Source organism: Struthio camelus, chromosome 7 (assembly GCF_040807025.1).
Source record: "Struthio camelus isolate bStrCam1 chromosome 7, bStrCam1.hap1, whole genome shotgun sequence".
Lineage (NCBI taxonomy): Eukaryota > Metazoa > Chordata > Aves > Struthioniformes > Struthionidae > Struthio > Struthio camelus.
In genome coordinates, this window is record NC_090948.1 from 33450717 (window position 1) to 33475175 (window position 24459).

The 24459-nt window shown below is 37.1% G+C and overlaps 1 protein-coding gene across 9 annotated transcripts in view; it reads right to left on the minus strand.

Moving 5' to 3' along the window:
- BMPR1A (bone morphogenetic protein receptor type 1A) overlaps window positions 1-24459 on the minus strand; it is a 93600-nt gene that overhangs the window by 27634 nt on the left and 41507 nt on the right. For 6 of the 9 annotated variants that reach the window (XR_011142239.1, XR_011142240.1, XR_011142238.1 and 3 more), the window contains one exon: window positions 3483-3689. Coding sequence is in view for 6 of the 9 variants with exons in the window: in XM_068950695.1 (XP_068806796.1) it covers window positions 3483-3549 (67 nt within the window). In the remaining 3 variants the exon portion in view is untranslated. Of the gene's footprint in view, window positions 1-3482; window positions 3690-11763; window positions 13499-18456; window positions 18723-24459 lie in introns of those variants that run through there. The other 3 variants (XM_068950697.1, XM_068950696.1, XM_009685825.2) reach the window with 3 other exon arrangements.

Here is a 24459-nt window from a genome sequence, read left to right on the forward strand (position 1 = left end):
AGATTCTGATGACAAGTAGAGAGACTTGACTGTTTTTTCTACTCACCACCCCTAGAAACCAAACATACGTCACATGGTTGAAGACAAGTCCTTAGGCAAGTTGCATCAAAGAAACAACAATATTTCAGTTAGCTCAACTTTCCCATGGTTTTCAGAACTTGTTCATAATTGATTTCAAAGTGAGGAATACTCCTAGACCAGTCAATTTCTTCAGAAGCCCTTTTTTTTTTTTTTTCTAAACAGGATATTTAAACTTAATTTAGCTATATTACTTATAAGAAGGTATTGAAGCATTAGTAATAAATGTGATCATGGAAGGAGTTCATGGAACTTAATTCTAATTCTAAGTCACTGTAAGAGCTGTATATTTTTATTATTATTTCTATTATGTTATGTGATGAAAGACTATGTATCTGCTAACTCTGACTGGCAGAATCTTTAGATCACTGTAGCTTTCGGCTCACAAGTAAAAGATGAGATTAATTTTCAAAAAATTGAGAAAACACTTCCCTGTCGTCTGTCCAAGAAAATTAAACAAATTTGTTCCTTCAGCTGCCATTGCCTTTGAGCAAAATGCTGAATACTGACCGAAGCAAATGGATAATGGCGATTTCAGTATAAAGAATGATAAACGTAATCTCAAGCCTCTTCAAGGAAAGAGGCTGGAAGCTTCTGCCAGAAGCAGCAGAACTACTTGAGTACTAGTGGAACAAGATCTACTGCAAATTGGTATGCTTAAGAATGATCTAGAGTGGAAGAGACCTCTAGAAGTCACCTTATACCACCACCTGGCCAAAGTAGGGCCAACTTTAAGTTAGACCAGGTTGCTCACAGTCACATCCAGTGAAGTTTTGAATATCTTTAAGGATGGATACTACACAATCTCTCTGGACAACCTGTTCTAATGCTTGACCATCTTCATTGTGAAAAAATTATTCCTAATATCTCATGAAAGTTTCTTTTATTTTTATTTGTGTCTATTATCAATCTTATCACCTCAGAGCTGTATTTTAAAACTACTATGAACTTGAACTATACTCAAACTATTCTATTTCTACCCAAGTAGATGAATAGAGCTATTTCTTACTAACTACAAATTGCAGGTCCCCAAGGGGATCAGGAACAATGATTGAGAACTTCCCTCTCCCAACTAATGCAATTAAGATGAAAGATTGATGGATTTAGGCTCTTTTGTTTTGTTGCCTTCAGCCTAGAAACCTTTGCTACAGTGGCTAAGCTTCAAATTGAGACCCATGCTTCTCCCCACCCCTGAAACACAAGCACACACAAAATGCTTAAAACAAATACCTAGAAGTTAGGAGATGCTATTCTGAGCCCCCACAGGCTAAAGAGATGAAAGTACTCAAATTACTGAGCAACCACACATAACCACTTTTTACTTCTCCAGGTGTTTCTGAACAAAAGCGTCTACAATTCTGAAGGCTGTACACTCAAAGATACAGACGTCTTATTGTGTGCCCATGGAGCCTACTGTACTAAACTCCACAGAAAACTCAAAAGGGAGAACGGCAGTTTTAAGTACTTGGAACAAACTGCAGTTCTGCACGGAACCAGAGAAAGGACTTTTCTTATGTAAAAGTTTAGCTGCGAGCGCATGCGTGGGACGGCTACACCTCCCTGGACAGTAGCACAACATGTTTAACGCAAGTCTCAACTGCGGATAACTAGGTCCTCCTCAGACACCTTTAGTGTCAACAAAAAACACTCCAAAAGTTGGCATCAGCATGGGTAGCACAAGAGATTTCCAAATTTAATTTGAAAGATTATTTATATTTTTTGATAAAGATTCAGGTTATTTTTAATGCTACGGTCTAGTGATCTCTGTAAGCCCTTTCTCCCACGCAGGTCAGCAGTTGAATCTGTTCCCAGATGCAGCTTGCTACTTGGTTACCTGAGGATAAGTACCAGAACAAGGCAAGAGGTAGGATCAAGTGGCTTCAAAGGGGCAGACCCACTACACCTTTGACACAAGTCTACTCTTAAGATCAGTTGTCAAGCTACTTATTAAGCGTGAAAGTGCAAGATGAGTCCCAGTAGAGACTGTTCTGCCAATTCCTTCAGTCTAATACTGCAAGTACCTACACTCAAGAAACAGAACAGGAAGAATGTTGTTTGGGTACTTCCCAGGTTTCCTCCGCTACCTATTTTAATGAATTGTCATTGCTGAAGGTAAATATTGAGATATTCAAAGAATAGCTCAAAATAAAATCAAGCACAAAACAGTAGCTGACATATACATGAAAAGCTGATACATACATGAAACTTTTTATACGTAAGTATTAAAATGGCAATATCAGACAAGACTATGGTCTTCTCTGTTTTCCTCGAAACATGTAGAAAGCTCTGTGTAGTCAACTCAAACTATGCGAGAGCTACACAGCAGGGAGAACAAAGCCTTATACAGAGATAAATTATGGATATACATTGTTGATAGATGAACAGAGCATTACTGTACATATCCCAAACATGAGTGACATAACTGATTTATTTAGGTATCATTCTGCTGTTCTGAACACTTCTCTGAAGTGCAAGCAATCATATAGCATTGTGGTCTGCTGTGTACAGTTGCGCATAGGGAAATATGAATAAAACAGATTCACTGGCCCCATACTGACAACCATTAATGGCATTCTCATGCACCCATCAGAACAAAGTACTGTTGATCTAACTCCCCAGCTCCCTGAACTAGCTATGATCTTTGCACTTAAGCTCCAATTGCCTCTAATCAGAATAATGAGACACCATATATATCTATATATATATAAATTTTTTTTTTTTTTTTAAATTCAACTCAATTCGACAGAGGACTATGAGTCCTAGTGATAATTACATTTCCAGTTTTCCATAACTGGTGGCTGGATGGATGACAGACTCACAAATGAGTATTTTTGCCAGCTGAAAACCAGAATATGATATACACCATGTAGCTTCACCTGAGCCCACTGAGTAGATAAAAAATGCATTTAAATTAGTTGTGGCACACTATCTCTTGGCTGCTAGGAGGATCAGAAGGCATGGGTAGGTTGGAATTACTTCAGTCAGGCAAGTTTCAGGGATCAAGAACACACATGCACATACACACAGGAATTTGAAATTCAGGAAATCAAAATACTAAATTCTGCATTTCTGCTGCTCATATGACTTGCTCCACAGTGTATTAGACATTTTTGATACCTTCGCTACTTAAGTATTTGCTAAACTAGATCTACTCCTTCATTATCTATCCCACAACAAAATGCAACCGCTATAACGTCACCCTTTTTAGTCCAGGGTCTATATGGCATGCCAGGTAGAGAAACCATTCGCCTGCAAAAGAACGGTACTGATGTGCAAACAGAGCTATATCAAAATAAACAAAACAAAAAACGACAAAAAACGACCCATACCATGGAAACACACATTTCAATTACAGATTAAAAAAAGAAAAAAACACCTCCTTATTTCAACTACTACATATTTACCTTGAACATGCAGAATGATAAGCAGATAGGCTCCAAGTAGTTGCTCATAAACTCTCAGTCGAGTCATTGTTCACTTCTAATCCTTCCAGTGCAAGGCAATTGGCCCTTCTGCTTGACAAATGTTAAGCTTAGTCTGTTCAGCAAAGCCTGATTTAAGATTTGGTGGCTGACTGCAAAGATGATATTGCAACTTTTCCAGTTTGTTTCCTGAAAGATATAATAAAATGAAGGTGTAAGTGACTATTTGCATTTCCAAAGCAATCAAAAACAAGACCTCAAGATTTTTCAGCACACTGAACGTAACTGGTTTGCTGCAAAAAATTATTTAACATACATGTTTTTATTAAGATTAACAATTGAAAACATTAGCCATATTTGTTATCCAACAGAACAGCAAAGATTTTCTGAAATACCTATTTTTGGTATCAACCAGATCCAAAGGAACATTTTGATGTCCCTATCAAAACTGCTGTGTGTGTGTGTGTCCGTGTGTGTGTACGTGTGGCCGTGTGTGTGTACCAACTTACTGGCTACAGCCATATAATTTACACTCAAATACAGCTATCATAGGTAATATTTAATAGATTAACATGTAAAAGTAAGTATATTTAAAAACTGTTTCCATTACATTAATTATAAATTAGACTTAATATTTTACTTAAAGAACTCAGTGACTTCCCATAGTACTACTGTAAGAAAGTAACACCACTTTCTGCCACAGGTTTAGAAATCCTTGCACAGAAGCTTGCATCACAACAAAAAAGCTGCATCTTTACTGGATGACAACTAAATCTGTATTAAAATATGTAATTCAGTTACTTAGTCTACTTACAATATTACTTTTAATTAGTCTCCTAAAATAATATTAAAGTTTTAAAAACGAAACAAAAACCCCACAGTCTCATTTAACATTCAGATTAAGAAATTAATCTCTCATTTAACCTCAAATATATTCCAGTCCTCCTTCCTGTAAACTAATATGTTATTTAGTGTTTTCTGGAAAAAAGTTTACTCTATTTACAACATCTATGAAAAATTATTAGTAATTGCTGTTAACTCCAATTCAGATTCCTGCTATCCTCCAATATTCCCAAGTTTTGTGCAGAAAAATTCAGCCTGAAGAAAAATGCTACTATACGGATAGACAATTTGCTACAAAGTTAAATGTAGTTCTATTAATTTAGCAGATCAATACATAGATAAGACAGTCACACTGAATGAAAAAATTACTTTTTCAGCCCACAGTGGCCAAATATTATTCCTTAAGTAAGTCCAGTAGTTGTGGTCACATTCTTCTTTGTGAACTTTTTACAGTGATTAACAAAGGAAGCATAATTAGGCCTCAAAGGACGAAAAAGCAACTCAGACACCTAAATAGTTAATAGAAACAAAAGCGTTTTTGTACAAAGACGAACAGAAGACTGATTTTGCCTTTCTTTGGCCTCTTGTTTGAGTGGGCTCGACCCCCGTGACCCCTGTCAGCCTGGCGCTATTCACGAATGCAAAAACTTGTATTTGTTCAAGGATGTGCTGCAATTACTGTTGGTGGCCGCTTCCACCATAAATAACTCAATCTGTCTGTTGGTAAGACCCCAAAACTTTTCATTTTAATTAGTGCTTCAGAGGCATTTAACATGGAGGCAAATTAGCGGCAGAGCCGGGAGGTGTCTGTCACTTCCAATTTCTGTGGGGAAGGGGCACGCAGCCTTCGACCCGTGCCCTACTTTTCACACATCTCTGACTTCTTAGTAATGAAGTAACAAAGCGCTTGATCACCAAAAGAAACAGGCACAATCCCTTCATGGGCAAGGATTTCTGGACGGAGAGCCTCAAAGCTGTAAACCGCTCGTCCCCAAACGCAACAAACGGCAAGGATATTTTCACTCATTAAAATCAGGCCGTTCTGCGGAGTTACATTGTGTGCCGAACAATGCGCTGCACAAACGCTCTAAACACTAATAACTTCAAAGTAAACCTCCTCGGAAGGCAGAAATAAAAGCAATATAGCAACAAAAATATTCATTCTCTTCAGTAATTCATCACTGAAAGAAACAATCAGTTCTGAGAGCTGAGAAGGAAGAGCCTTTTTGGCTATGAAAACACAAGGAGGACAACATAAAACTCTGCTCGTGCTTTACTCCGTATTTCAATTGCCATGTATGCCAATGCTCATGAAAACATGTGAAAGACGAAAGTAGCCAACAGTTTGTATGCAGAAAAGTAACAGACTTTATTTACAATACTATTTTTGCAGTCCAGCATGGAAAAAACTAATACTGTGTTCAAAGTTTATTTAAAAATAATTTCATCCGTGTGCAAGTTTTCAGTAAGCACGGCATACTTTTGCCATCTTTACACTCCAAGAGTAGGAGTGTTCTAAACTTTCAGAAAGTTGGTGATCTCACTCCACACTTTAGTGATTTATCAGAGCACAGCAGCACTGCCTTGCCATGAACCAACTAAACACGTATTGTATGTTTGCTTCCTTACTACACAGCATATTACTATCCAAATTGAGAACTGAAAAAAAATTATTTTCATAGTGACTTTTTTGTTTTCAGTGAGAAAATCTAAAGGAATTTTCAAAAAAATCTTGTCCTACCTTTTTCAAGAATATAATGACCTCATCTTAGAATCAATATTTTGTAACTGGATCCTTTCATTAATTTAATATTTCATTTTTCACAAGAAAAACGTATGTTTATATACACGTAAATATAAACATGTAGGTAATCAAATGACACTGTGAACAAGTCCCAGTTCCCTATTTTTAATTCATTCTCATTTGAGAATGTTCATCAACACTTAAAAGAATATCACCAAAAAAAAAACAAAACACAATAGGACTGCAGATCTACTGTTATCCCTCTGAAACGCATATATAAAGCCTCAATATTATTATTTGAGTTATCTTTCTGTTGCTGCTACTGTTATTAAGTTCATCCTTACTGAGGAAAATCATACAACTGGCTTCAAGGCTTTGGCAGACAAGCACTCACAAATCTTGCTGAATTGGGTGTTATTGTACCCACAGCACTTTCACATAATGAAAGTGCAGAAAGCGTGCCTGAATCTTTAACTGCCACATTTCCCAGTCTGGCAGGTAAGCTAAAGCACTGACAAGGATCACAGACTTACAGTAAAACATCAGAACATGAACTGTAAGCATGGAAGTGCGGACATCTTTTCCGATTTATTTCTGAATTTCTATTAAAGAGGAACACTGGCAGCCACTTAAGGCACACTGTCTGGATAAGGTGAGCAACAGCTGGAATTTCTCTCAAATCTGCCTAATAGTCCAGAATGACACAACCAAATGACTAATTCAAACGTATTAAAGCACCAATTAACTCCTGGAATGTTGGTCTGCCAACAGGCTAATGCTGAAGAAATTCAAAACCACAAGTTAATCAGTTGATTTAAAAGTCCTCAAACTCTCTCTTTTTTCTCTATTATAGCTAGGAAGAGGCGTTCTTAACTATGATCCTTTAAAAAGTAACTTATTCATATATTGTTAATACCCAATTTGTCTACAGTGTAATTTAGTATCCTTCCTGAAAATATTTTACTGACGATAATGCTTTTATTATTCAAAATACTTTTCCCCTGAACTGAAACTCAACTATGAATTCATGGACTAAAACAGGCGTCTAATCCTACACTCTACATGACTCCAAAGATATGAAGATAAAAGCGTGCAAGGTATGCCATATAATCCAAAAAACAGTGAACTAAGCAATAATTTTTTTTACATGTGGCTCTGATATTTTTGACAGCACGGTCTCAAAACCAAGTGAGCTGCACTGTCCCAAATTTCAGTAAAGAATGATAGTGCTGAACACAGAAACAGAGACAGTATTGCAAAAGGGAAATATATGAAAAAAGAAATGCCTATCTCAAGCCTTCACAAGAATTAGAACATTAAATCCATTTCAACATACAAATACGTTTCAAAACATTTGCAGGCCTGTACATACAATACCAAGTAGACGTACTTGGCCAAGCAAACCTAAAGAATATTAAAAGTAGCCCCCGTATGTAATGGGGACAAGAAGTGGTTTGGGCAGCTAGAAGCATACCAGTTTACTTCATCTGCATGTTCAATTTTGAACACAATTTTGAGGTAAAACAGAATGCCAGAGGATAAAAATTAAATGCAATAAATGTTTACTGAAAGTGAACTGTCAGTCTAAGTCAGTAGCTAATGACTTTTTTCCTAGGCACTGAATACAAAGACCTTATCTATTACAGTTTTAAAAAGCTGATAGGAAACTATTCATTTGGATGGAAAAAGAAACAGGAATTGTTAAGGACAGTAAACTTGCTACAGGCCAGACAACAAGCAGTTTCAAGAATGGAGATTACTAAATGTAGTTCATATGGTATTGAATACAAGGACCTTGATCCTTGAATGGGTACTGATTCAAGCTTATTTATCTTTTTTCATTAATGAACTAAGCAGAAGTAACATGTTGATAAACATTGCTGACAAACATGGTGAATTGTCAATTCAGTTGAGTGTTGTTTTTATATAGGAAGATTTGCATGAAGGACTCAACTAACAGAAATGGAATGAAGTACAATGACATGAAAGCAGCAGAGCTGCGCATTTCAGGAACTCAAGAGTTTCTGCTGCATGTAGACTAGGAGTTTATGCATAGGAAATGACTAAGTCCAAGGACCCAAGTACACTAACTGATTACAGGGTGTCAGAGACATTAGTGTGATGTGGCTGCGAGAAAGGGGCAAACATGACTCTAGGATTTTGTAAGAATATTTTCCAGGGGAGACAGGAAAACATGAACATCACAGTACAAGAGAGAACTCTTAAACATCATCTGGAATACAGTACAATATTATATATATATTTATAGATACTATATTAAGAATGATGAATTCCACATATGCTTAGAAGGACTGATTATAGCAGGTATCTGATTATTGTTTGAAAATGTAACACAGGGATAAACACAAGGAAAGACAGACAGCTATTTAATCCAAAGAAAACTACTGGCTCAAGAACAACTAGGTATGGATTAGGCATACACATTTATTTAGACCAAAAATTTGAAGACAATTTCTAACCCTTCTGAGGTTCTACAGCAGATTTTCAAACTGCAACAAAGTCCAAAGACTTGTTTTTTTGTTTGCTTTTAATTATTTTTAAAAATAAATGGCACTAGCTGACGGGGCTGCAGGAAAGAGGAAGGGAGATCTAGGAGAGCCCCTCCAACTTCATGTTCTTGTTCATAACACAAAACAAGCTGTAGTCAGCGTCAAATTTAGTCAATTCAGCAGTAAGAATCGCAGCTTTTGGATTCTGTCATGCATAACTCTGTCATGGATAATTCTGTCAAATAATTGTATAACCCAGTGTACTTTTTAAAGAAGTTTCTATTTTATTGCAAGACAGACCTACCGAAACCATTAAAAAAAAAGTGTCATACTGAAACAGCTGAGCTAGTTATGTCTAACCACTGTCAAATATGGCAAGTTAAAAATGGCGGCACGTACTAGATGCAAGTGAAACACCAGTTAACAAGCCTTATTCATGCTGCCACCACTGAAATCTATGAAGAAAGCATACCACAACCTATGGAGAAGACTATTAGCCAGTTGACCACATGGCCATCAACAAAAACTACTCCAAATTATAAATGGGAAAACTTGGCCCTATTTATTTAGGCACTAATCCGTGCAAGTTCACAAAAATAGCTCTATTAAAATTAATCAGAATTATTTCAAATTATTAGGGATTGCGTAAATTCAAAAGCCAAAAGACTGTGCAAATTAGTTCAATATTCTTCTTCTCTCTACAAACTGCCATGAAATTTTAAATACTAGATGAAGTGCAATGTGTGTGCATGTGTGCACGTGTGTGTGCGTGTGTATACACACACTTCTCAAAGGATTGAAATGGAAAAACATGAGTGCCGTTTGGAGGATGTTTATAAACGTGTGTAGTTATTGTTAACATGGTAAGTAACTTAATTCCCATCAGGTACTGCAATGGTGGGTTTGTTTATTCAGAAGTCATGAGCCTCTAACAACTGCTTTCGGCAGCAGAGTTAATAGTCTTGGGAAAGGACTTTTGTGCAGCTAGAAAGGCAGGCACCAAAATTCATCTTGGATACTCTAGTGGAAGTCTTACCAAAGGAAGATTTCAGACTGATTGTAAATATCCAGTGCGTGTTTACTGCTGCAGAATTTAGAAAATAAACTACTAAATTATGATATAGGTTTCATAAACAAAGTTGTTAACCATGAAGAAATTACAGCATAGCTGCTTTTTACTATGCCCAGAACAATTAGGTAATTGGGGACGCCACTCATTGGACTCCTGAATGCCCATCTCACTGTTAGTCTGGAATTCCAATTAACTAACTGCTACAAAGTTTCTGCCATTAAATTAACAACAATGAAATTCAGCAAAACTATTTTCTCAGTGCCATCAGATATTTAGACATATCCTAGTGTGTTACAAACATCACACATCCTCTTATTTAAGTGCACTTGAACAGGATTTTGACATACAACTTCAATTCATCTTGACTCATTACCCTCTTTCAACTCTATCACTTTAGCCATTAAGGGCAGAACTTCTCCCTAGCTAAGATAATAGGCAAGCTGACACCCATGCTCCTTCCCACCATAACTGACATCATCTCCTGCTATTCTAGCTAGAAACTATCATCCTTAAATGTTTTATTCACTTCTTATCGTTTTTCCTAGTTCCTGTCACACCAGTGGATATGAATGAGGAGAGAGAGAGGAAAAAAAAAGAAAAAAGAAAAAAAAGGAGAACCACTCCAAATGTAATAAATTCCATCCCCAAATCTACTACAAATCCAAAATGTGAATGTAATTTAACTCTTAAGTTAGGAAAAATGTTACTTAAAACAGAATGTCTTTCATACATCTACGTCTCACCTATAAGCAACAAGAAAAAAAGTCATTAAAATTGTTATAAATTCCACATGTCACTATTGAAAATATGCTTACATAGTGATACTATGCTGCCATACTAGATCTATCACATACTTTGGTTCTGAATTACAATTATTTTATACAAATAATTTACCTAGAGTGAGGAAGGGGAAAAACTGGGCTTTGATCCTAAATATTTACTCTCTCTCTTTATCCCCCCCTCCCCCCCAAAACAGAAAAAAAGCCTACCCCACCAAAAGCATCACGGGGCAAGCTTTAGATCCCATATTTAGAGATAACATGATGCCAGCTTATTTCTGTCACACCTATAACCTTTGCCCAAAACACAAGTCTAAAACAAGAAATTCACAACCACATTCTGTCTCCAAAGTGAAGATGATTATGCAAATTCTGAGATTCATGAAGAGTTCTCTAGAAACTGGTTTTGGTTTGGTGGTTACCGAGCATATTTTTCATGTCATGGCACCTAAGCAGAACAGGCTGTCTTTTTCTGTCTACTGAATTTAATCAATAACAAAATGTGTTATGCAAAAATCATGCTTCTTGCCCAGTATTACTGACACGGGTTTCTCCTGCTATGAATTAGCAAGGCATATAAAACAAAAAGCTCCCCACACTGCAGCCAGGCCAGGCTGGATCTCCAGCTCCCACCAAGCTTCTCAGCCAGAACACTGTGCCCACAGGAGGGGAGTGCAAGCTCGTTTCTGAGCAGGGGCATGTTGTTAAAACCTACATTTCTTATACAGAACACAGCTTATAAAAAGTGCAAAAGAGAACATTTTAATTTCAGATTTGGTACAAAGAAGGAAATAACAGCAACACAGGTGAGACAATTCAATGGTTTCTACATGAAAAGCTTAAAAATAGACTACAACCACTCTCCTCTCCCCCCCTTCATCTCACTTCCATTCTTAATTCTTGTTTTCTAGGTAGTAAGGTTTTTCCAACTCTTATGGCTAGCTGCCAACTCCATAAAATAACTTGGAGGAGAGCTCTCCCCTTTCCGTGGGCCCCTCCCCTGCGCAGCCCTAGGCGCCCTGTCTGACATGCTTTTCAAGGCGTGCTAGACTGCAGAGCAGACTTTCTGGCTCCACGTCCATTGTTTGCATGGCTGCTTTGCTCCTTATCCAGAGTGTGGATTAGCATAAGAATACCGTCTCCCCCCCCAGCAAGCCGGTTCCCCTCTAGAAGACCTCCAGCCCTTAAGAAGAAACATTGTTTGGGGTTTTCTTTTTTCAGATTTTCTCGTTAAATACTCTTTTCCTATTCAAGACTCTTAAAAATAAAAAAATTAAAACGCTAAATAAGACATGCTAACAAGGCTCAGAAATACCTGATTGCATAGATCGGTAATTTCCAAGGTCAAGAGAGCCAACGTGACAGTGCTATTCACAGATCCTTCACTCTTCGCACACCTGGTATGATTTTACTTACTGTTAAAGAACATATTTCACAAACATAGCGGGGAATAGAGAATTTCCAGGAAAAAGTAACAGAAAGCAGATCTTAGCTCCCTCCCCCCCACCCCAAAATTCAAATTATTTGAGAACCACAGAAAGCAGACAGAAAGAATTACTTCACGAACACAACCCTCTTCCCCCACCCCCAAAACACAAAAACCCTCCAAACTGCTGGCAGCAACACCTGAAACATGGGAATCTCTACTGCCTACTTATCAAACTGCAAATCCTTTCTCTCTGGTATCTACGATCCTACCACATCCCTTGTATGGCAAATGGAACATGATCTAGCATTAAGTAAGGTCTACAGAAAAGTATTTCCTGAGAAGCAAACAGCTTGCTCTCAAACCGCTTAAAACAAGGATATATACTTTTTTCTGCTATCTATGAGGTATCTGTTGTCCAAATTACCTCATACATTACTTTGTCAAGAAGATAAACACACACTTGCAAAATTTACTTTGTAGACAGGCCATATATTTTTTAAATAATTAAATTCAGCACTCCTCATTACAAGTGGTAAAAGAAGAAACTTTCCTTAGCAGTATTTCTTGATACATGCAAACAGAAGAGACATGACTGGCAAGTTCATCATCGTCATGATTCGATAATACAAAATGCTGCTTGGCAAGGTAAGGCTTAATCCTCTTTTTCCCTCAGATTACATGCTTGCAATGCCCATGGAAGCACCATACTCTGCTGACAGGAGAAACGTCCTCAGTATAGCTATTCTCAAAAGACACTGTGTGTGTAAAGAATACACACAGATATTCTGAAAGGCATGTTCTGAAAGGAGCAGTCTCCGATGGTCTTTGGATGAAACCACTATAAATCCAAAGAGGCCTTTTAATAGCTGGCAGGCTAAATAAAAGTAGTAGATGCTGACACTGTGAGCCCCTCTGAAACATACATGGCAGGACAGAAGGCAGGAGAGGGGAGGAAAAAAAAAAATCATTCTTTAAAGTGTTCTAACTACAGAAAAAAAATTTTAAATATGTATCTTGTGGATGACATTTAACTCTTAAGTTTGTTCTTCCTGTTAATTACATTGCCCTTTTAAATTAAAATTGTTGAAGTGTTCCCTTTCAATATCTTTTGTGAATCTTTTCGTAGCTTATAAATAGTCAGCTAACAGCACTTCTAAGATCTTCTATAAGCCTCCACATGCACTCTAAAAAACTCATTTTGTTTGTTTTTTTTGAAAAAACAAAAAAAAAACCCACAAGGTTACAAGTACCAGATATAAAACTCACCCTTGCAGTGGAGGTTGCCACCTCCATAGCAAGGGCAAGAGAAATGAGCAAGTACCATCAGGTGCAAATCGAGCATATTAGCCTAATCAATGGCAGCTTAAATTAATATGCTGGGCTGTGAACAGCTGTGGCTGATGATCTGGTGCATGCTTGATACTGCCGCAGTGGCACTGACCTCCAACTAAAGAGCAAGGTGGACAGCTGGGGGTGGTAACCTCAGAAGTCATCCCACTAGTAACTGCCAGAGCTTAAAAGGAGAACCCTGACACATGTAAGTACGATGACGTAAAGCTTTAATAGACAAAAGCAGGAAGAAAAAAAAAGGAAAAAATAAGGGTTGAAAAAAAGAAATCCCACCTGAGAGCAAATGTCTTGCAATTACAACATTCACAATCTCATACAGAACTTGCAAAACATTGTTATTCTATTATTCTCAGTATCATAGAGTGATAATGCTCATGTCTAAAGCATAAAAAGCTAATGCACACAGTTATTTCACTAACAGTGGAGGTATCAAGTCAGATGGGTATGATATATATATATATAAAAGTGCTTGCATAGTACAAATAATCTGAAATTAATCCTATACTACACTCAATTTCCACTTTTATCTCCAATACTTACTTTTTACAATATTTAATTGTGAAGTATGCTCTGGGGAAAATGTTCAGGACTCTACATGAATGTGATAGAGTCTGTGTTACTCTTAGTATTCCAACGAGTATTTTATAACAGTTTTGCTGATGTGAAAACACAGCTTAATGCAAACCAAAGTCAAACGCTTTAAGTGCATTGTGGATCCGCTTGGTTAAATAACTACAGAAACAACGTGGCATGCACATGCACACAAACTACTCCTCTTGACTTTAAACAACATATTTCACCAAATACAGCTTCAAAGACATTTCTAAATCCAAACACAGTAATCTTTTAATAAGTAGACAGAGTTCAAAGGTAATGTTTATACTTCAACAGTTATCATCCCATATTTTCCAGCATTAAAGTTTGAAAGTAATACTGTTAAAACCTTTCACACAAAATCCACCAAAAACAAACACACACATGTGAAGTATGACTGTAGAAAGCGTAGTAAAACATTTAGAGTTTAGTATTTTTAAAAAATATACAGTATTTCTCCCATTAGTATTCAAGCAATTACACCACTTTTTTTTCCCCTGCTTGCAAACAGATTATCTTAAATACACTAGAAAACGTTTTTCATAACCGTAGCACAATAGATTTTAGAACAGCTCAACAATATGTAAGCTAGCAATATTCTTTTTTAAAAGGATTAAATGACACCTCTCCACATTCCGTTGCAATCCTTGATTTTTTTTTGTTCAAATCTTTGTTTTTCTCTCCACATGGTAAAAAACCAGAATAGACTAATTAAGGAAATGAAGAAGGCACACATATACTACATTTTTAGTTTTAGCTGTCATGATCATTTGTATTGATCATCAACTGTAGCAGGAGCAGATAAAAACGTTCAATGGAGTTTTGATGTTTAACTGCAGTGTATGTCTAAGATACTCTTCCCAAAAGCATTCAGAATTTTGTAACATGTGCTACGCTGGCACGGTAAAGGAGCATTTACTTCCAAGGAGAGAGATACATAAGCAGCAGGTGATAAGGAAAAAACTTTTTCAAAGTCTTTCTCCTGTCAACTTGACTTGTTCTCCTACTGACTCTTGTGCTGCGTGACTTCATCAGCTGCCATCCTCAGTACTACAAGAAAGATTTGGATATTATTTTCTACTACAAGCATTTTTCCCCATTATCCTTAAACTTGAGGGGTATCTCTGCTGATGACACAACAGTTTCTTAAACTAAACTTTTACAAATAAATGCATGCTGACTTCTAAGTCATCTCTATACCGACTTTGGCAATTCAATTATTCCCCAAACACTGAAGATTACATTCGTGTAGCCATCACGCCCTGCCTTTTCCCTACATCATTTCTGTCAGGGCCATCATTGCATCTAAAAATCATTTACTCCTTTCACATCTCCACTATCAAAACTTTGTTTTTTTGATGATTCTTGAGCCTATCTGGCACACCAGTTATTCCATTTTTCAAAAGATGAAGGATGAACCTTCCCTTCACCTGAATGGTCCAGTGTGCTGTCATTGTAGAAGAAAGACAAAAGCATATTGCTGAACTTGAAGTACTAAAGCAATGCTTTATACCACAATAAACCACAGCTCAACACCTGTCTTGTAAGGCTGAAGCCTAGCTATATCTAAGCTCCCCCAACTTGCTGACTTTACTGGTAACTAAAAGTAGCTCTTTTCAGATCTGATAATAATGTCAATACGTAACAACATCCTATGAATAACCCAACCTGCTCTCCACATGAAAAAACAGGAAATAAGATTTATAGTCTGCTCAGAGATTACTGGAGTCATTTAGGAGGAGTACCCGGGACCAATTTTCTGGTATAGACTTACAACTGGACTGGAGATTTTGAATCTCACGTACCACTGTTCTGCAAAACTTAGAATTTTTCATTTTTACCGACAGCTATGAAAAAAAGAGAAAAATTAATATGGTCCCACACATGATCTATTTAACTTTCAAAAGCCTTTGTCTGTAGAATACAGAGAAACTACTGTCAATGGGAATAAGAATTCCATGTACGCTTCATCCATGACAGAAAATTACATTGAATCTACAAACAAGGGGGGTGTGAAGCCCCATATCCTCAACAAGGTATCAAAGAGGAAATGAATAGTAGCATAATTGCGACAATAACTAATGGTGATTGCCAAACCACCACCTTCAACAGTCATCGTAAAAGCATCCAAAAAAAATCCAGAGCATCCCTGACAATGAAATACTTTGTTTGCTGTTGACAAACCTAGACGCACACATCAGCTATGTCTAAATCAGCCTCTCAATCTTGTAGTCCTTCCTACTTTCTTTTCATTTTTGATTCTTTTTCTTTACAGTAAGACCAAGTAGGGGCAGCATCTGGTGAAGCACAGAGAAAATCCTCATGTCGGCTTCATTATATGACTTTTACTTAACTGCAACATAGAATTTTAGTGTAAATGTGTCAGGCTTGAAGGTTGTTTAAAAAAAAAAAGTTGTCACTACATTAATCTCTTTCCCACTCATAATTTTATAAGTGAAATAGCTAAGTTATTAGGTTAACTTAATGTGATAACTTTCTGAAGGCAGAAAACGCAGAAATATATAAAGAGCATAAATTTATTTTTGTTAGTAGAACAAAACAGTACCTGTCATTTCTTCCTCTAAAAGAGGGAGCAGGTTCATTAACAGTGTTCTTCTATAAACTAGTTTATAAAATTGTATCAAGTGCCTGTGAATCAATTGGTTTAGGTGTGGTTCACCATGTGGTAACAAGAGAAAGGACGAAACTAGATAAAAGCTGAAGTTAGAGGATTGGTTATTCTGGCCTACTATAGGTCAGAATTAAGACTGATGATTCAAATTAAATCTGTGAAGGAAAGATTGAGGGTTACAGGAAAACCACAGACTCCATGAAAGGAAGAAATTTTTGTTGCAAGTTGAAGAGAGTAAAGAATTATTTTTTGGCAGAAAGAGCGAGGGGATCCAAGGAGGGAAAAAAAAGTTTGAAGAATCTCTATCAAACACAGCACAGTATGTTGTAATCACCAATCCTCTGTCACTTCCTGAATATTGTTTCCACTCCCCTGTTTTCTTTGAGGTTTTCCAAAGACTCGAGATAGGAAGTGTACAGAAAAAAAGAGTGGATGGAATACTGAAGCATAAACAGACCCCTGCCAGAGAGGCGGATCGGACCACTGCTGCCCTGGCCTGGCCTTAAGAGCAGTCAGTAGAAGGTGCTCAGAGCAAGAGTATAAAACCAGGAGAATAATTAGATTGCCTTTTCCCCAGATATCCCACTTAGTTCATTACTTCTGGTGGAAAAAGCATCCATATTATCAATATCTACAGAGAGTCTATACAATAGTTCGCAATAACTGAATGTTACTGTGTAGCTCTGCCCTATATTAAGAGAGGCTAAAAACCCCACAGACCCGGGATATATTAACACTGGTAGCATTTTTGAAGACTTTCTTCATGGAAGGGTTATCAGTTGGCTGCCACAAGTTACATGAACATACCTCAGCCAGCCTCCACTTCCACAAGAAAATTGTGCAACTGCTTTAATAATGCCAAGCAGCACTTTGCTGCTCTTTCCCCAAGACAATGTGAGCCATATAACGAGCCACTTCATCTACTCTCTCACTGAAACTCAATGTTGATATTCTACCACAGACAAGTAGTGTAGCAGTTGGTAGAATGAGAGAACACAATTCTCCCAGACCACAGATTTAAAAATTCATTACATGCCATATTATAACTCCTCCTCTTGCAGTAATAGCAGCTCAAATCTCATCTTTTAGGCACTTGTACTTAAGAATGCATAATAATTTTTGAAAAATTAACTGTTAATCTTTTTCTTTTCTTTCAGTTTCAACATACGAGGTACATAATTAGCTTTTTTTTTAAATGAACGTTCAAACCAAAAATCAGTTTCCCACTGAGAAAAATGCTTTAGCATGGTGAGGAATTCATCTCAGTTGATCAATTTACCGGCTGTGAAAGTCACAGATGCATTGCCATATGTTTAAAAGTAACACTTACAAGACCAAGGTTTTGGTACACCTGCTTGTTTTGAAGTATGTATCCTTTTCATAATGCGGTTTAATTTATAATAAACTCCAGCAAAAAATCAACAGCAAGAGCAGTTAGTCTCACAAATACAAAACTTCCAGAAGATCTTGTCTGATGCTTTTATTATTCCTTCTTCCAGTCACAGGAACAGTGACAGCATACTTTGTTTTCATGAGATTCTACTTCCACATAAGTATTCAGCTACTGCTCAGGCTCTGGCAGAGTAAGAGGGGAGTCGGGGGGAAAGGTACTGTCTCTATAACCTCAGTGGTTCTGTTGCTCTTACTATCTACTGATGCTAATTTTAGAAGACTGATAATAAATAAGGAAAAATATTTCTTTTCGTTTTGTTAATTCAAAGATTGAGGATATCACAAAGTTTACTGAAGGGAAGAGACCAAGTAGCTTACAAAAGTACATTTATAGTGGATTGCAAAATCATCCTACGACTGTTTAAGCTGCAAAGAAGTTAAAGGCACCAGAAGGAACACCTCTCTTCTCAGACTTCACTGAGTGTCCTCTAAACAGTCAGATCCCTGTTTGCTTGCATCTCATTGAAAGGCTAGGACCAAACTGCTTCTGCAAAAGTTTTCTTCTCATGCTTTATCTCACAACTGAAACAAATCTAATGTTTTTCACAAACCTGTAACTTGAAGCTAAGTCCCAAAATGGCCACACTTTACCTTCTTTTGAACACGTTTTATTGTTCCTTTTCTAGGATATAAAATACCTGTTCCCATTCAAACAAAGTGTGGCCATTTGGGGGACTTTCTGCACATCTTCATTGTGGAAATCGCCATACTGAATAGGGCTATTGATCCATCCAGCGCTGTTCTGTCTAACGAATTCAAATCTTCTGTCACTGACTGTGACCAATGGCAGACATTTAAAATCAGCGCGCAAGATGCCCTGTCAATATCAAAACATGGAATAATCAGCACTTGGATTTTTTTCCCCCTCATTTTTGTAAGTTAGCAGCAGGTTCCAGGAAACCAAAGTTAAAAAAAATCATGAACATGAGCCTTCTGTTTTCTTCAAAAGTTTGTATACATAATACACAAAATGCAGACAGATGCATGTTTTTTTTTTCCATGTTACTTATGCATGTGCTTATCCACATAGATTTTTGCGTAAAAGGTATTAAACAAGTTTTCACTAAGAGGCAGATCCTAGAGGATTATGAGAACTAAAAACTATTCAGTTCTACATAAGAACTTGTCTTTCTGATTCCTGCATTCTCAAAGCCGTAAAAGGCAGGAACATTCATTTCATTATCTTTATGCATGTATACTACATGATAGTAACTGGGTTCACAACGACAGAGGGGAAACAATCAGGTTCCATCAGGTCTTTTGTTTTTTATGACACTGTCTCACAGCTTTCCAAATACAGACACGCCGTTAAGTTTCTATGAAAACGTTACTGTGAAGTTCTTGCGTCTTTCGCTCTATTTCTTACCTGTTGTAATGTCTTATTATTTTTACAACCATCTGCCTTACTACTTCAGCTAAACAGAACGTCTACTGTGATAACGCTTCAATCCTTGTTCTAGTAAATGTAACAGCAAGGCTCCCCTTACCTCCACTAAACCAAATATTTGACAATAGCTCATCTGACCTGGAGAGTAATGTTTTCCTTACCCTAAATTCACACTGAATAGTGCAAATAACCCTTTCCTTCATCATCCTTGCTTCATCAGGTCATTCTGAAGTTACTCACTGCCTTCGCTTCCCCCCTCCCCCAAAAAACTACACAATCTTACTTTTTTTCCAGTAGTTTTGTCTTCAGGTTATTAATAAATGCAACTAGAGTAATACTGCTTCTAGCATATAGCCACCTTATTGGTCCCTTTTCTTGTTTTTTTCCTCCCCTTTCTCTTTTTTATTTTTAATTCATTCTATTGTTAAATTAGAATACTTCTATTCTGTTTTCTTATCCAGTTTCTAAGTCTTTTCTGCTTATTTCTAACTATAGCTAGCAAACTTATTGGCTGCCTGAGACTTTAAAACTTTAGAGGAAATTTCATTAAGACTTTTTGTACTTTCACATATTAGACCAACTAGTGTTTTAAATTTGTTCTTCCATACACACACATAAAGCATATCATCCTAAAATTTGGTTTGCATTATTAGAAGTTATTACTGCCATTACTCCATCAGGTTAGCTCATGACAAAGCAGGTGGAAGAAAAAAAAAAAGCTTTTATTTTATTAATTTATACCATCAACAAATATTGTTTGATTCTATGGAATTACCAGCTTTTGCTGTTTTCCAAAGGTGACAGAATATTTGTCATATGGCTACCTAATCATAAACATTTTCTTCTACTGCCTAATTACAGTACTTTTTCATTGAGATATTTTATTCTTACATTGAGTGGCACCAGCAGAAAATTATTTTAACAAAGCATTTCAAAACAGATCACTTAAGTTTAACTTAAGTTTTAAAAAATTCAATTACTCAAGATCTTATAAGCTCTTGGATTGTCTTGTAACTGCAAAACATACATATTTTAAGGACACAACAAAGGTATGCCTTCTTTACCAAGACAGCTACAGTTTGCATATATATTTTTAAAGGATATCACATACATATCTAAATTAGATACAACAATTTTTTTAAAAAGTAGTAATAACAGTAATTTGCTATAACATTAAGGATCTTATTTGAAGACTTTCATCTTAGATCTTGATAGGTTAGTAGATGGCTATTTATTATTTTAACGTGTATTTTTAATTGGACTCTTGGATTATCTTCCATGCAATTTTGTTTGTCAGCTACAAGACTTGAGAATCATTTCACCCCATGAAACTGATTATAACATCACAACCTTGCTAACTCCGAAGCAGGGCTACGCTGAGTTTTATTCCTAGCCCAGCAGATCCTGGTCCATAACTGAGTTGTTAGGACTGCTTCAAAACAGGACCATCAAAAAAAAAAACAAAAAAAAAAACCAAAAAAAGACCAAAAAAAACCCAAACGCAAAACAAAAAACAAAAACAATCCTCATTAATTTTAACATTTAGTAGTTCGCCACCTCTTACCATTCTTAATCTAAACATTAAAGTCAACAATTCAGCAAAAGAGAAATAAGGTATCTTTCTAGTCATATATCCACGTTATGATAACTTGATTGTAAAATACGTTACTATTAATACAAACATCCTCAGACTGTACTGTGAATGCATTTCATGTATACTTTTCTCATCTTAAATTCTTGAATCAGTTTTTCTCTCTCCTACCATGTTAAAGCCCCATTCTCAGAGATACAAATAAGAGGCTAAATTTAGCCTCTTGTTACTACACAGGAGTTTGCCTGGATTTCCTTGAGATATATTGCCCACTACACGTTCAACAGGAGCTTCTGAGCCTGACAGATCCAACATAAAAACCATGAAGTGAAGGGATTCTAAAATAGTTAAACTCAGTTTTTCTGATCCTGGCTGCCTTGGTCCAGGAATAGGACTTGTTTCAAACAGCCTGAGATTGAGACGGTCATGATACTGGAATAACCTGGGTTAAACCAGGAGAAATGCGATTAAGTAAAGCAAGGCTACCGACCATGGATTAGGCACACATATTGCTTTTGTTTCCCAAGGAGTAGCAAAATATGTGACAGCAAGAGCAAACTTCAGAAGCAGCTTCTACATCGCAAGCTTTGGAACGGAGTCACTAGCACTTGCTGTTTTGATCAGCAAACGCAAAAGATGACACGGGCTTCTGCTTACTCCACTCCTGGAAAACGCTTTGAATACACTGACCTGCATTTCCCGTTTGCGGTTTGAGCCTGAAGTGGCTGAGCCTGTTTCTTACGGAATTAAAAACTGCTAGGAAATAGTGTGCCGACAAGGGAACCCTGTCACAGCTAACCCAATCATACAGGACAACTGCTTCCTAACTGATTGGGGAAGATCTTATACAGTCTTGATGGTAATAATAAAAACACTGCAGGTTCAACATCTTACCACTTCAAGATTTTGTTATGAAACACTTAACATGCTCCTGGCTAGCAAACTCCATCAGATGAGAAGAGATGATTCTATCACCTACCGTTTGAGAGATAGAAAGAAAATGACTCTACATACAGATGCTAGAAGTTGACAACTAGGAAGTTACTTGGAAACCGTCAACTAAAGTTACTTGTCCAGCAGTTTCACATCTGAGACCTTTAATCTGCCTATAGGTATTGCCTTGCTGTAGGCAAGGCAAACTAAGGGAGGATTTTACATTTTAATGGAAAAAAAGTATATTAAAAAAAAAAAATCAGACAAGTCAAAACTCTATGCTACATGAGACTGCATGATACAGGAGATGAGTTGCAGAAGGTAGTTAAGCATACATAACCACACATGACACAAATGCTAAAGACTTGCATGAATTCATAGTCGCAATGAAAAAACACCTACCCTACTAAATAAGGCCTGAGAATTTTACACTGTATCAAAAAATAAAGTAGAACTAGCAGAACTACAAAGAAAGGCCATATTACAGAGAGATACCATATAAAAGAAAGACTAAAATAAATCAGGATTATTTCTCATCTTGAGAAAACTGAACCATTAGATAGCTGTATGATAGGCATTATTAAACCTTAACATGGAAGAGATAACTAGAGATTTATTCTGTTTCTGCTGATACACCACCTATGACTTTCTCACCAATACTAACCACACACACTACTAACTAGTAAATTTTCAGAAAGCAGTTTCAGATGCTAACAGCACGCAACTTTTCTCTATGGAGTACACTTAAAAATAAAGCACTCACTTTTTTGCAGGGTTTTGTGGGTTGGAAAACTATAAATGGCTTCAGAAAGTTCAGTCAAAAGCAGGTCAGGCTATTAAATGTAATACTGAAGATATCTCAGGAAGTCCCTAAAATCAGCTGGGATGTTATACCAGTGCAAGACATCACTTTGCCCATATCCAATATTTATATTCTTTCCCTCTTTATGGTCCAGGTAACCTTATTTTTTGTCTCTTTTTGGCTCTCTGTTTTTTAAATCGTCTGAGATACTTGATTTATTCACCTTGCTATTGAAACTAAACTATAAAGATATGAGAAGAGGAAGTAGAACATACGTAGGAACAAAAATGTTCAGCCCAATGACCTGTTGCTCTACAACTCTTGGGTTTTTTTTTCTTGTCATTTGCATATTGATTGACATAGGAGTCCATAACCCTTAGTAAAAACAGGACAAGCTATGTCAAGATAGTGAAGTCCTGTGGTGAAGTACTGTTCCTGTTATGATTTCCTTGCATATCAATAGCTGATCTGGCAAAAAATATAAAACACCTTTCCCCCCCAACTATTGCTAATACTATCATTGTAAAGAATACAGTGGACAAGATGGAATTTTTTTAAAAAGGACGATTGCATCTGGAGCGTGTATGCTTATACCCTGCCATGTGACATTGGAAAGCTTTTGCCTAGTCCTATCAGCAAAATAAGTATCTGCAAAAAAGCCTCTCTCTTCCCCCACCACTGTGTAACAGAAGGGTATCTATCACTTTTTCAGTTCATTTCAATTCAAAGCAGTATCTGAAAGACACTTAAGAGAGGGAAAATGCAGATAGTATCTCTAAGAGATACTAATTAACATTTATTGCTATTTTTTCCCCTCAGAGCACTCACCCATACATGGTGACTCCAAACACTTACCTTTCCCTCAAATCTCTAACCAAAAAAAAAAAAAAAAAAAAAAAAAGAGTCCTTTTCTGTAAGTGAAGTTTGCAGCACTGTTTCTCTAAACGCTGCATCAGCTCTAAATGCTTTGGGAGTGGGATCACTGAGAACAGAGGAAAGAGTGATGAAAAAACTTTTATGACAACCCATTCTCTACCCAAATAACAAGGAGAGGGTGTACCTCTGATGAAAACGGGTCGCAAGCAATTTCCAAGACTGTGAATAGTCAAAGATGTTAACTTCTGGACACAATACTGGTCTCTGCCAACAATGAATTGGCAATATTAACAAAAGGTTGGCCTGGTAGCTGTATACAAAATATCCACCCGGAAGGCCAAGAGAGAAAAAGCAGAATTCTTTACCTGCTAGGAAGATTTGCCTGGTCTGCCATCCTGAGTTTGCTGACTCCTAAGAGTTCAGCTTGCATCACAGTTCAGTGCCACTTGCCTTTCTGTTTCGACATGAACAAGTAGCCACTGCAGAACCCAATGCTTCTGACTGATACTGGCACAATTTATCTAGTTGCTCTGGACAGATAAGCATCAATTTCCTGTCAGAATAAGAGGTCATGGGAAGAGTACCTAGGAGGAACAAGAAAGGGGGACTGCCCTCAATGGGAAGCAAGCTGGATTATGCAAGCACAGCCAACCACTAAGTACACTGGAGTATCAGATGAAGATGATATGCCAGCCACTCCCTCAGTAATATGGAAGTCAAAAGCAGTAGACGGGAAAGCCAAGGAGAAACAAGGCTGATTCTCTTCAGTGCGCACCCATAGTTCCCAATGGGCAGCACAGGTCTGACGGGAAGAGCATGTAGGTGAGTGATAAGCAACTGCTCCTGTTGGTGCCAACCAACCACAGGGAACTGCTAAGGAAGAGACAGCAGAAACGATGAAGAAAAATAAGAGTAAGGATGCAAAACGTCTTTCCAAAAGCCATGAGAAAGATTCCAAGGGAAAA